Source organism: Zootoca vivipara, chromosome 3, assembly GCF_965207765.1.
Source record: "Zootoca vivipara chromosome 3, rZooViv2.hap1.1, whole genome shotgun sequence".
In the NCBI taxonomy this organism is placed as follows: Eukaryota; Metazoa; Chordata; class Lepidosauria; order Squamata; family Lacertidae; genus Zootoca; species Zootoca vivipara.
This window is the reverse complement of record NC_142586.1, coordinates 10,198,175-10,212,273: the sequence shown is the minus strand read 5'-3', so window position 1 is coordinate 10,212,273 and position 14,099 is coordinate 10,198,175. Positions and strand designations below refer to the sequence as shown.

The following is a 14,099-nucleotide window of genomic DNA, read 5'->3' as shown; positions in this document are numbered from 1 at the left end:
CCCTGTAGGTGCTCAGGCAGGAGGCCTTGTACCTCCTAACTCAGGCATAGGAAAACTCGGCCCTCCAGGTGTTTTGGGACTACAACTCCCATCACCCCTAGCTAGCAGGACCAGTGGTCAGGGATGATGGGAGTTGTAGTCCCAAAACACCTGGAGGGCCGAGTTTGCCTATGCCTGTCCTAACAAAAGGCTGACCATTATGGGCTTCCAGTCTTTCAGAAAGTGCTTGGCCTCTCCAGCTGGCCTTCCTAAAGCCAGCTGGCCAAGGAGGTTCTCCATTTGAGCGAATGAAGTGCTGCCCCCCCACTCCACCTGCCCCCACCTTCTTGCCTCCTTACAACCAGCGTGGGTGGGGGAGATGTGCCTGCCTGCCATTGTTGTTGTTTAGTCGTTTAGTCGTGTCCGACTCTTCGTGACCTGTCATTAGCTCCTGCTTAACTTACTGCTGACCCTCCTATCTTCCAGTCACCAGCTGGACACCAAACACCCCGGCAAGCAACGCACGGAGGTAACAGCGCCCCCTGCTGTCCAGCTCCCACCCGCACACTCCGAGAAACTTTTATCCAGAGCCGCAGCGCTACTTGGACCCTACAGGCTCTCAGTTCAGGACAGCCTTATTGGATCAGAATCTGCATTCCGCTCCAAATTCCTGTTTTGAGCAGTGCCCAACCAGATACTTCCGGAAAGCCCAGCCTTCTCCAGCTAAGTGCTTCCCCCCTCCCGGCACTTCCAGCAACTGCCATTCGGGGTGGGAGGGATAGACTGTCCCTGGATGTGGAGGCTCCATGGAGTTGCCATGATCTCTGCCTGCCTGCCTGCCTGCCTGCCTCCTTCCTTCCTTCCTCGGTTCCGCGTGTCCTTCTCTTGCGCCTCCGCTCCAAAAGGCACTCTCTCGCCCGCTTTTGTGTCGCCGCGTCGCTGCGGTCTCTGGCTGCCGCGCAGGTACCGAGGCTCCCCCAGCGCAACGGGACTGGCGGAGAGGCGGAGGCCCAGCCGCCAGCTGGCTTCCCGAGCGCCCTTCGCCTCCAGCAAGTGCAAAGCAGCCAGCGCCTCCCTCCGCTGGCCCAGGATCTTCTCTCTCTCTCTCCGCCGCGCTCCCACTCCACCTCATTCTACCCCACCCGCCTCGCACCCCTTCTCTCCAGGTGGGGAGGATGCCGAGAGAAGCCGGGCGGGAGAGCGCAGAGGCGGGAGGAGGAGGAGGAGAAGGGGCTCCTTGCCCGCTTGCAGGTGGCCCTGGGCCAAAGCGACCCCGAGGGAGCCCGGCCCTCCCCTCCGATGACCTCGTAAGGAACCTGCCCAGCGACGGGGAGGGAGCGAGGGAGAGACCCGGAGGCTCGTCGTGCTGCTGCTGCTGCCGCCGCCGCCACACGCCCCATCGGTGGGGAGGGAAAGACAGGGAAGGACAGACAGACAGACAGACAGACAGACAGACAGAGAGACACACGCAGAGAGGAGGAGATCAAGGACCTGAGACGCATCCTTGGGCATCTGTCTGGGCAGTCTGATCCAGGGAAGAGCCAGAGAGAGGGAAGGAGAGGAGAGGGGTGGGGTGGGGGGAAGGTGGTGACGGCCAGACGGAGGAGGGGGGGGGGAAGGAGGGGTTGTTGCTGATGATCGGAAGTTGCTGACAACCGGGCAGCACCTTCTCCTCTCTCCAAAGGCGGAGAGACAGAGTGAGTGAGTGAGAGAGAGAGAGAGTGTGTGTGAGAGAGAGAGACGCGCACACACACACTCGCGCGCGCGCAGCAGACACACACACACAGGCGCGCGCGCGTGCTCCCTCACTCTCATCCAGCGAGCCGGAGGAGGAGGAGGAGGAGGAGGAAAGACGGGGGGGAAAGAGGAGAGCTGATGTCTAAGGGAGTCACTCGGAGGAGGCAAAGCAGCCGGGCGCTCAACTTCTCCGCCTTGCTGCTCAGCGCCAAGCGGCACCGCTGGAAACCGGACGCTGCAGCTGCCGCCGCCGCCGCCGGACTTGACAAGACGGGACCCTCCTTCATCTCATGGCCAGGCTGCGGCTCGGGGTTTGACCGCTCGGCCGCTCACGGGAAGCCACTGGATCTCGCCTCCGCCGTCTCCGCCGCCGCGCTCAGCGATGTATTATTCCCTGCTCTCCGCCTGCACTTGCCTGTAAGGATCCCGCTGACACTGGCCCGCTTGGCGCATGTCACCGGCTTTTTCTTTCTTTCTTTCTTTTTTTAAAGTGTCACCTCGGGATCTTTTATCTCTCCACCCCCCCCCGCCCCGTGACACCCTCCCCTTCCCCCCAAAAGAGAGTTTCCTGGCCCCAATATTGGATATCTTAACTGCGCTCTTTATCCAACAAAACCAGCGAGGCGCGCGTGTTGATTGTCTTTTGATGAACTTTCCGTCGCATCCTCTGATCTTTTGTTGCTTTTCTCTTCTCCCTCTCCCCAGATGTTTACACTTCCTGCTGCTGTGCATCCAGGTACAGGTAAGTGATCCTCCCCCTCCCAAACCTCTTCCCCTGGACGTCTCTTTCTCTCTCCGCCCCCACCCCCGGGCCCCGTCACTTTTATGAGCCAGTTTATTATAGCTGTAGTAGAGAGAGAGAATCCACTTGCTCTCCAAACCGGCATCTCCCGCCTTGCAGAACTTTTCAGCTCAGAGAGAGCGAGAGCGAGAGCGAGAGAGAGCACTTCATCCACCGGATTAATCAATCGGTTTTCAACTTCAAGGATTCCCTCTGATCCATCCGACCCCCCCCTCCCTCCCTCCTACCGACCCGCACCCCCCACCCACCCCAACGCCTGTTCCCAAATGGCAGTTTCTGCTGCAGATGCCAGGAGCCCTGCATTAAGAAGGTATTCTCTGGAGCGCATTAGTCTGGCTAATGATGTGAGGAGGAGATGTTGGCCTCCGTTTTTCAAAAAAATGTTGATTGATGCGCTTGCAGGGCACGGGCAGAAGGTTCTGCTGTTGGAGCTCTCTGGCTCTCAGGAGGACTTGAAAAAAAGAAAAGAAAATATATCCTGTGCTTTGAAAACGCGCGAGATCCTTCATCTAATGAAGAAGGATGCCTGTGGAGAGAGAGGCTCTTTTAGGAGAAACGTACCCAGATCCAATTGGGTTGGTGGCGGGGAGGAATTAGGAAAAAAAAACTCTGCAACTTGGAGACCATCGCTGTGTGATGCCTCGCCACACCTCTGCCTCTCTGTCTGGTTATATTATAGCAAAACTGGCGTGGCGTTAGGTGGAGTGGATCGCATTGTTTTCCGTGACATTCTACCGTTTTTTGTAAGGAAGGTGGGGGCGGGAAGGAGCCGGGAAAGAAGCGAGCAAGAAAAGAAGGTGGGTTTCTGTTGCGTAGCTGGAGCTGGTGTCGAGGCAGCACGTGCGTCCGGAGACAGACCCGCCCGCGATCTTGAATATTTCAGAGTTGGCAAAGCAGGTGCTTAGAGAGACCTCCTCCGTCTCGCGCTCTCGCCTTGGCTTCCCCCAGATTCTTTGCGCTTCGCTGTTTGTTGCTTTGGGCAAACTTCCCGCGTGCATTGTAAGAAGCCACAATGCAGCAGGGGTAGGGGTAGGGGGGGTTGCCAGACCCCCCCAGACGCCCCACGACACCTCTACCTCTAACCTGCTCCCTCCTTCTTTTCTCTCCGCCGGCGCCCTCACCTTCTTCCCAAGGTCGCTTGCTCGCTCGCTCGCTCCAGCCGCCTCGCTCCTCTCGCTCTCTCTCCGCCCGGAATGCACCTGTCTGCCAGGGTTTCTGTTGCGGTTGTTTCATGTTGGGTAGGAACTGATCCTGTACAAACGGATTAAAGCCTCTGAAATCCGAGCCTCCTCCGAAAGCCAAGCGCCGAGAGCCGTGCCATAGCCTTACCTCCCTTGAGAAAAAAAAGTCTTTAAAAATCCCCAACATAGCAAGAGAGAGAGAGAGAGAGTAGGAAAAAACAACAAGGAAAGGGGGACTCAGAAGGACTGGGAGAGAAAAAGACTCCGAAATCTTCAGCTGTAAATTACTTTGCGGTTGGAAGAAAAAGGCGTTTGCTCACAGCGAAACGGGCACCCTTGGCAGAAACAGGCAGACACAGGGCGGGAGAGGGAGAGAAAGCCCTTTTCTTTCCTCCCCCCGCCCCGATTTGTGCAGTAACTGAAGTTAATCAGCTCCTATCCCACCCCCTTATCTGTCCCGCTCCCCACCGCGCTCCCATCCCCTCGTTGCTTTTAGGGAATCAAAAGACTTTTGGCGTGTTGCCTCTAAAGCACTTGCTAAAAAATCCGATCTCTTACTTCAGCAGCAGCAGCCTTTAAAAAAAAACTTTGGGAAGTTATTGGCATCTATACAGTTGGAACTCTCAGGCTTTCCAAAGCAATAAAATAATGAAGAAGAAGAAGAAGGGAGAGAGAGAGAGAGAGAGAGAGAATACTTTCTGTACTTTCCCACTATTAGAACCATACTTCACTTTAGTGCTGATTATGCAACATTTCTTGTACTCGGGAGATCTGACAGCAGGATTTGCAGCAGAGCGAAAGAAAGCTTGTAAGAGGCTCTTCTCCTTGTGCCATCAGCGCACGGGGCGCTTTACGGCCTCAAGATAAAAAAAAAGAAGGGTCGCTGCCCCGAGGCGATTGCAATCTTAAAAAAAACGACGCTGGGGAAGCAACGGGCAAGCGATGTCAGGTGCAGAGCAGGTGGGCGTGGCTTGGTCGAAACAACATCGCAGGCCAAACGGGGCGGGGCGTGGGCAGTTAGACCCACGGGGCGGGATGAGGAGAGGGAAAAGCAGGGAAGAGTAGGTGCCGCTCAGTTCAGTTTCAGGATGCAATCTTGCACCCGCTCACTTGGGAAGTGATCCCCATTGAACTGAATGGGGTTTAATCAGGGGCGAAGCTTGGCTTTATTTCACCCAGTTTGGCACCCATGGGTGTAGCCAGGATTTTTGTTTGGGGGCGGGGCAGGCCTTTTGCTGAGAAGGCAGGCCTTTTGTTGGGGGGGGGTAGAACTTCAGTTAGTGATGTATTTTTATTTATTTGGGGTGGCAGCTGCTCCTCCCTGCCCCCCTGGCTGTACCCATGTTGGCACCCCCATGTGCATTTGGGTATGCGCTCCGGGGGCTTCACTTGGGGCAAAAACCCTGCCTAGCCCCCCCACTCTAGCTCCGGCTCCAGGTTTAATTCCTATGTAAAGTTGCATTGCCACATGCTTACCAGCACAGTCCTTTGCGTGCTTACTCAAAAAGCAGGCCCCCTTGAGTTTTGTTGCTGGCTTAGTACAAGCATAGGCAAGCTTGGCCCTTTGGGACTACAACTCCCATCATCCCTAGCTAACAGACTCAGGGATGATGGGAGTTGTAGTCCGAAAACATCTGGAAGGCCAAGTCCCACAAGTATTATGTGCAATAGGATTGTGGTGTCAGGTTTAGTTTAACAGGGGGTGAGGACTGAGCGGTGGGGGAAGGTGAAGCCAGAGTCTTTAAAAATGTGTTTATTAAGGATGGGTTTGAAGGGAGTGGGGAGGAAAAAAACCTCTTGCATGTGTGCTGCTCCGAGCCCAAGTAAAGGTGATGTCTTCCTCTTTCTCCAGTCTTCTGGGTGGGACTTTTTAGAGAGGGTTTCACAGCACAAAGCCAAACTCTTGATTAGTTATCTTCAGGACTTTCAAGTGCATGTGTACAGTGTTAATAATATATATATATATATGAAAAGGTGCACACACAGGGATTTTTTCGTTTATTGACCACTTTGCTATCCAGCGCGTCTGGATTGATTTGGGCTGGATTACATGTGTGGAGCTTGAATGAGAGAAAAAGAGTGGGAGAGAGAGAGGAGGAGGATTAGAAGCTTTTGATTATAATGATCATTTTCGGTAGAAGTTAACCTTTGCCTTTCATTTAAAGCATCACTTAGGCTTAATATTTATTCAGAGGAAATTGTTGCCTTTACTTTTAGAAGTCTATAAGGAGTGGATTCAGTCCTGCAAGTCTGCTCCCACCAAATTTAAGTATTCAGGCAAAGGATTTCAGCCCACTCATTGCATGTTACTTGGCGGTTCAGGAGCTAAACTTTCCCAACATCTTAAGAGGGTTGGCATCAGTTAGCTGTTGCAGTATTTATCATGGCTGGGATTTGTCATTGTTAACCTGCAGAAAGCCCTCCCTGTTCCTCCCTGGCGTTACCAAATATACCAGGTGAGCAAATGACAATGGACCTAATCCACTGGGGAATTCTCCTGTGCATGCCACACCCAGTGGAGAGGAACACAGTTGACCGGGCTCAGGGATATCTGCCTGAAAAGAATGGGGGGGGGCATCCTTCCTCAGACTGAGGCACTGGGATGACCAGGTGAGATGGCCTTGGAGAGTCCACAGCAGGCACCCCCAAACTTTGGCCCTCCAGATGTTTTGGACTACAATTCCCACCACTCCTGACCACTGGACCTGTTAGCTAGGGATCATGGGAGTTGTAGGCCAAAACATCTGGAGGGCCGCAGTTTGGGGATGCCTGGTCCACAGGAATGCTAAGCGCGCCAGTTGCTTTGCTGAAATGACAAATACTGCTTCAAATGTAAACCTTGGAAACCTTTTTGCTCCAGTGTCAAAGTGCGACCCAGGTGGCGCTGTGGGTTAAACCACAGAGCCTAGGGCTTGCTGATCAGAAGGTCGGCGGTTCGAATCCCTGCAACGGGGGGAGCTCCCGTTGCTCGGTCCCAGCTCCTGCCCACCTAGCAGTTCGAAAGCACATCAAAGTGCAAGTAGATAAATAGGGACTGCTCCGGCGGGAAGGTAAATGGCATTTCCGTGTGCTGCTCTGATTCGCCAGAAGCAGCTTTGTCATGCTGGCCACATGACCCGGAAGTTGTCTGTGGACAAACGCCGGCTCCCTCGGCCTATAGAGCGAGATAAGCACCGCAACCCCAGAGTCGGACACGACTGGACCTGATGGTCAGGGGCCCCTTTACCTTTACAAAGTGGCAGTAGTGCAGGTAATCTCCAGGGACATTTTGCTCCACAACACCTCGCGCTGAGGAAAGACTGTGTTGTGAATCTGTGTGTGAGGCATTGGGGTGAGATGATGGCCTTGTGCAGCGCTTTAGGTAAAACCGTTTTTGGAAGCCATGGCAGAGCAGCAATGGTCCTCCTTGCAGTGGCTGCTTGTGGCTGTTCCATGGGCAGCAGACGCACATGGCTTTCTCTACCAGGCAGGGGGCCTTGTTATGGCAGTGGTTGAGGAGAGGGCAGACTAGCAGCAGTGGACAAATTAATAGCAGGGGCAGGTGGGCAGTGGGGGTGAATACACTCCTACTCCCAAACCGTAGCTTGAAAAAAGAGGCTCATCTTTTCTCATGGAACGGCATTCCCTGGGAGGGCATCCCAAGCTATTCCACCCCACTCTGAGCACCAGTCTAGACTAGCATCGTCTTTCCAACCATGGCCAGCCAGGTTTTTCCAGAAAGCCCACAAAAAGGCAAAAGCTTGCAGCTGTTACCCTATGGTGCTACTCCAGTGTTGCTTTAAGCTTCTAACTGTGATAACAGTTACACCGTCTGGAATGCTCCTCTGAATGGTTTCATGTTCTATAATTAGAGGGGTGGAGTCAAGGAAGGAATTAACTCGTAACTCTGCTCTGTGCAAAGCAGAATCACATACAGAGCCCTTCCTTCATCCATCCCTTTGTCATTTGAGAGGCTTTAAGAAGAGGATGCAAGTAAAAGTGGTACCCGTGAACGTCAGAGGTTGAGCAAAAAGGTCAGATTAGGGGACCCTGATTTGAATCCAACTCGTCTAAGTTCACTGGGTGACCCTGGGCCAGTGACTATCTCTCAGCTTAATCCACCTGAGAGAGTGGTTGTTTTGATTAAAAGAGGGAGGTGAGCGTTAAGGAAGAGCTAGCTATACATGGTCAGTCATCTTGAGCTGCTTGGAAGGAAAGGCGGGGGATAAGTGTATCGGATGCAAAACAATGGAAGTTAGACATGCCTTCATGCAGTGGAAACAAGGTCAGAATCAAGCACAGCTAGAACGTTGCTTTGTACTTCATTGACACTGAAAGCCATAATTAATTCTCTTCCAGTTGGGTTGAGGGGGTGGGGGAGATTAGAAAAGAGCCACATAATTGGCTGTGCTTGCTGCAGTGACGAGATAAGGGATGACTTTGACCCTGCAGTTTCATCACCTCATAACCTCAGTGCTTGGTCCAGCAGTCCTAGAACATGCAACAAGAGAACTTACTTAGGTAGCCCTGGTGAAGTCTTGACACGACCTGCCTCTACATCTCTTGTCGGATTTCCACAGCCATTAGACATTCTTTCTGGTACTAGTAACCATGCGCCAAGCATACAGGCCTTGCCCATTATTCTATGGTGAGCATTCACCATCATGTTGTCTTAGCCAGAGTCTCTTAGCCATTCCCAGGACTGTTGATATTATGCGAACAGTAAAATATGTTGTGAGGTGCTTTTGTTGTTGTTGCAAGACTTCGGTCCAGTATACCTGAAGGAGCGTCTCCACCTCCATCACTCTGCCCGGACACTGAGGTCGAGTGCCGAGGGTCTTCTGGCGGTTCCCTCGCTGCGAGAAGTCAGGTTACAGGGAACCAGGCAGAGGGCCTTCTCGGTAGTGGCACCTGCCCTGTGGAACGCCCTCCCACCAGATGTCAAAAAGAAAAACAACTACAGTACCAGACTTTTAGAGGACATCTGAAGGCAGCCCTGTTTAGGGAAGCTTTTAATTTTTAAGAAATTAGTGTATATTTTAATATTTCTGTTGGAAGCCGCCCAGAGTGGCTGGGGAAACCCAGCCAGATGCGTGGGGTATAAATAAATTATTATTATTATTATTATTATTATTATTATTATTATTATTATTCTCCTTGCCATCTGAGACTGACTCGTTGTTTGCTATTCTTTGGCATGTTGCAAGCCGTTTTGAGCATGGTTACAATTGTGGAAAGGTGGCTTGCAAGTAAAATTATGTATGCATGTATGTATGTATGTTGCACAGGGCGAAGGTGAATGTGAGGTGTGGTGAGCAAGGGGTCAGGAGCCTTAATCTGTGTCAGGATTGGAGTCAGATGCAGGTCAACACTCAAGTAATAAACCTGTGAAGCTAACTCTTTATTCAAGTAAACCAAAACACAGCTCTTGCCTGGTGGTCTCAGCAACCTGCCCTGGTAGGTCTTGCCCCAATGACACAGTTGCGAGGACTGAAGGTCCCCACCTTCTCACCCCACTCCCGGATTTTCCCCACACAGTTTGAAACTGTGCACAACTAATCTCTGTTCTGCTCTTTTCATTTCTCTGTGCATTCTTGGAGACCGGGGGAGGGGAGCTGGTTGCAGCAGGAGGGGGACACTCCCTTGATCTCAACCTTCTGACCCAACGACAAAAATCGAGATACTACTACTACTATTATTATGAATACCTTTATTGTCAATGTACAACCTGTGTACAATGAAATTAACCGAGCCTCCCCCCCCACAAACACGCAATCTCATTTCATTCTGTGTGCTTGTCGCACAACACACCAACCCCGAAAGTCAGTTGCACTATACAGTGGTACCTCTACTTACGAATAACTCTACTTACGAATGTTTTTACTTACGAATGGAGCTCCGTCTGCCATCTTGGATGCGGTTTAGATAGGATTTTTTCTACTTACGAAATTTTAGATAGGGTTGCTTCTACTTATGAATTTTTTCTCCTAATGCATTCCTATGGGATTCGACTTACAATTTTTTTCTACTTACGAATGTGCGTTTGGAACGCATTAAATTCGTAAGTAGAGGTACCACTGTATTATTTTCTGTTCAGCAGCCTAACAGCCCACAGATAGAAACTGGTTTTTAGCCTGTTGGTACGAGTGATTATACTTCTATATCTCCTGGGCCCGAGGGTAGAAGATTAAAGAGGTGCTGGCTGGGGTGTGAATTGTCCCTGAGAATTTTTCTCGCTCTCCTAAGGCAACGATCCCTTGCGATGTCATCTAGCAGTCTCAGGGGACAGCCCATGATATCATGGGCTGTGTTCACCACTCTCTGTAAAGACTTTCTGTCCGTGGCTGTCAAGCCAACGTACCACACTGTGATACAATATGAGAGGACACTTTCTATTGTTTAATATTGTTCTTTCGCAAGACCCAGAGAAAATGGAGTCTCTGTTGGCCCTTCCTAACCACCTGAATTATATTGTTTTTCAAACTCCCAGGAATTCCTCTCCTTTCAGGCTGCAGTCCCTCTCCCTTCAGGCTGCTGCAGAGAAGATAAGAGAATTATGGCACTGGGAAGGGCCTTGAACTGAATCATCCCAGAGTTCCCTCTCTCTCCTATGATCCTATATCCGTGGCAGGGAACCCGTGGCCCTTCAAGAGAGCGTCTCGTTGGACTCCAGCTCTTATCAGTCCTAGCCTGCATGGCCAGTGGGCGGGAATGACGGTTTGGGGAAAATTTATGCGACCAGACTTCCTTCCAGTAATTCGCTTTTCTTCTCTTTTCAAAAATAATAAGTTGGATTCTTTATTCCATCGGTCCCACTTGAGCTTGGATACTGGCGCCAAATCCCTGGGAATGTCCATTGGGGGTGGTCTGAGAAAGAACAGCCCTACTTCACTTGGCAGTGTCTAGGCCTCAGCTGGAGGATGGTGTTCCGTTTTGATCACCACTTTCCACGAAATAGAAGAGATGGCTCTGAGGACAGGAGGAACGCAAAGACTTTCAGCATGCAAGGCAGGCATCAGACCAGGCGAAGCAGGTTTAGAAAAGACAACAGAAGGCAAAGAGGCGCGACCTCACTTCTAGGCTCTTAAGGCTGCTTTAGAGAAGCTAAGAGAATAATTGTGCCACAGGAAAAAGGACCTGGGTGGAATAATACTGGAGTTCTCTTCTACGATCCTTTGTCAGGGAGAGAGAACCTGTGGCTCCCCTTCACTTCTTAGACTCCCAATTCCCATCTGCCCCAGCATTAGAGATGAGAGGAATTGGAAGTCCAGTAATACTGGGAAGAGGGCATGGGTCCCCCACGCCTGCCCTGTGTGCACATAGGATCTATGAGGATGTCTTGAAAAATGAGGGAGAAATCTAGTGGTTTTCCTTCCCTCCTGCATGTGTTTTGTGCAATTAGGGAGGATACAGTGGCAATATTGTTGGAGGCAGAGACCCTCAGGGGTGGATTGGTGAAAGGGCTGACACAGGGCAGTGCCAGCTCCCACCTGGCAAACATCCTTGCTTCGCTTGCTGGTTTGTCTCTTCTGCTCTCCTGCATCAGTTTCTCGTATCGCTAGAGCGGGTGGTTTTGGTTTTCGTCAGATGCAGCAAGGGGAACGACGGTTGCACATCCAGCCAGACGGATGATTTAGCCTGCCCAAACAGCTGCACGCTGGACAGAGCGAAGAGTGTGAGTGAGCAAAGATCAGCTTGTATTCTTGCAGCCTTTGGGACTTCTGCGTGTGGGGATGGGCCAAAGGCCATATTCCGTTCAGTAATTCCAACAGCAAAATGCTTTGCGAGAGGGAAGAGCTCACCCCAGCTACATGCTGAAAGAGATGGCCTTGTTGGTTCCGCCGAGCTCCATGGGCAAAACAGATAGGAGCATGTGTGAAGAGAGAAGGAGCCTCCTAATTGACTCTGGGACGAAATACGCTGAGGATATTCCTGGTCTAGAACAATTAAGAACTTAGGAAGAACCCCTCTTCTCTCACAGTGGCCCTCTCCCCCCTTGTGTTCTCCAGCAACGGATAGACAGAGGCATTCTCCCTCTGACAGTTGAGGGAGAATGTACTGTAGCCTCCATGGGTAGCTAGGTCATTGAAAACCTTACCTCCATGAATTTGTTTATTGGCCCTTTAAAGGTCCAGCTCTGAGGGTCTTCTGGTGGTTCCTTCATGGAGAGAAGTGAGGTTACAGGGAACCAGGCAGAGGGCCTTCTCGGTAGTGGCACCTGCCCTGTAGAACGCCCTCCCATCAGATGTCAAGGAAATAAACAACTATCTGGCTTTTAGAAGACATCTGAAGGCAGCCCTGTTTAGGGAAGTTTTTAACGTTTGATGTTTTCTTGTGTTTTTAATATTCTGTTGGGAGCTGCCCAGAGTGGCAGATAAGCTGGGCATGAATAATAATAATAATAATAATAATAATAATAATAATCCAAATTAGTGGCCATTGCTACTAGGCCTGGGCGATGTATTAATGCAAATGTGACTGAAAACTAGGAGGCTGGTTGTGTAGGCTTTTTTGGATGTTACTTATTCATTGTTGTTCTGTTGTGTTTGTGTTGTGTTTTCGTATACTGCTTAGAGATTTGCAATGCTTTTAAGTAAATAATACAGGGAAGGGGGGTCTACGTTTAACAACTACGTGGCGAGCTGAATTTAAATAGATGCAACTTCTGCTCTTGTGGAACTTTCATATGTATGGAGCCTGCAAACAGGTGCCACTCCTAAGGTGTTGTGGATTGCAGAGTAATGCACACCAGGTTATCCCTCTGCTACTAAACTGCCCATCTCCCATCATTCTGCCCGGACACTGAGGTCCGGCACCGAGGGCCTTCTGGCGGTTCCCTCGTTGCGAGAAGCCAAGTTGTAGGGAACTAGGCAGAGGGCCTTCTCGGTGGTGGCGCCTGCCCTGTGGAGCGCCCTCCCAACAGATGTCAAAAAGGAAAACAACTACCAGACTTTTAGGAGACATCTGAAGGCAGCCCTGTTCAGGGAGGCTTTTAATGTTAAATAGATTACTGTGTTTTATTCTTCTGTTGGAAGCCGCCCAGAGTGGCTGGGGAGACCCGGCCAGATGGGCGGGGTATAAATAAATAAATAAATAATAATAATAATAATAATAATTATCATCTCTAGAACCAGGCCATCCCCCCCCCCCCCCCAGGTTTATGTGACTGAACTTTTCATGCAAACACACAACAGGAGAAAGTACAAGATATAACCGCTCTTCCTGAATGGCTAGTTTTCCATCGGAAAGGAATTTTTAAATGTTTGTTAAGCCTATTTTTGGTAAATAGGGTTTGGATAGAGATGAGATTGCCAGTGGCTAGTTTCATTAGGAAAGTCTGATCTCAAACTTTCCCAGAAGTCACACTGTCCCTAAACCCAGGTCTCTGTGTGAATATGTGTATGAGAGAAAGAGTGATTAAGTTAGCATATAGACAAGCACAACTGGGAATGAGGCTTGTAATTTCATTTATTCAGCAGCTACCTAATAAGATGATGTGAATTGCATGGCTCAGTTGTGGGGAACAGGTGGCCTGGCAGCCACATTTCAGCTTCCACCCCAACTCCATGCGGCCCTCTGACTTGGCAGCTTCATTCTGGGTCTCCCCTTTGAGAATTGTTTCCTCTTCTGCATTGTGTGTGTGCAAGAATGGGCGGGGTGGGGTGGGGAGGAGATGCGGCTGTTGTACAGTGAGCCTGGGGTGGCAAAAGCGTTGGAGGGAGGGAAGCCTTATAGCGAGGAGACTGGAAAGCCAAGAGGGAGATGAGGATGGTGGGAGAGGGAATTCCCACAGAAATGGGCAGAGCAGAAATGGATAGGGGCATGGAAGAGAAGTAGGGAAAGCCCTTTGCGAGCAATCAGTCCCAACAGTATTATTGGAGGTGGGGAGGATGGGGGGGGGGGGAAAGCTAAAAATAGATGGACTGCTAGAGGGTGGGGAGACTCCAGAGAGAGGAATGAGGTGGCACAGAGGGGGCTACACAATCCTGAAATATTGCCTATGGATAGCTCAGTTGGTTACAGCATGATGATGATAACACCAAGTTTGCAGGTCCAATCCCCCATATGGGTCAGCTGCATATTTCTGCATTGAAGCGGGTTGCGCTAGATGACCCTCAGGGGTCCCTTCCAACTGTACAAGTCTATGATTCTGTTCCACTTATGTTTGATTCTGGCCTTCTGGAATGTGGCCCCTGACTGTTTACCCTGAGGAAAAGTGGCCCTTGTCAAAAAGAAGGTTTCCTGTCCCCAAGAACATAAGCAGAGCTCTGCTGGGTCAGAGCAAAGGCTCCTCTAGTCTATCGTCCTGTTCACACAGTGGCCAACCCAATGTTTAAATATGGGCTGTGTAAAAAAACTACATTCTTTTTGGCTGTCCTGAATCTCCCGTCATTCAACTTCATTGGATAGTCTCAAGTTCC

At 50.8% G+C, this 14,099-nt stretch overlaps 1 protein-coding gene across 2 annotated transcripts in view; it reads left to right on the top strand.

Moving 5' to 3' along the window:
* Positions 1-980: 980 nt before the first annotated feature.
* The window catches only part of FGF18 (fibroblast growth factor 18), a 115,454-nt gene continuing 102,335 nt past the window's right edge, over positions 981-14,099 (top strand). Inside the window, exons 1-2 of one of the 2 annotated variants that reach the window (XM_035110150.3) lie at positions 981-2,133; positions 2,422-2,458. In XM_035110150.3, the coding sequence (XP_034966041.2) occupies positions 2,099-2,133; positions 2,422-2,458 (72 nt within the window). In that variant the 5' untranslated portion in view covers positions 981-2,098. The remainder of the gene's footprint in view (positions 2,134-2,421; positions 2,459-14,099) is intronic. The other variant, XM_088665550.1, reaches the window with a different exon arrangement.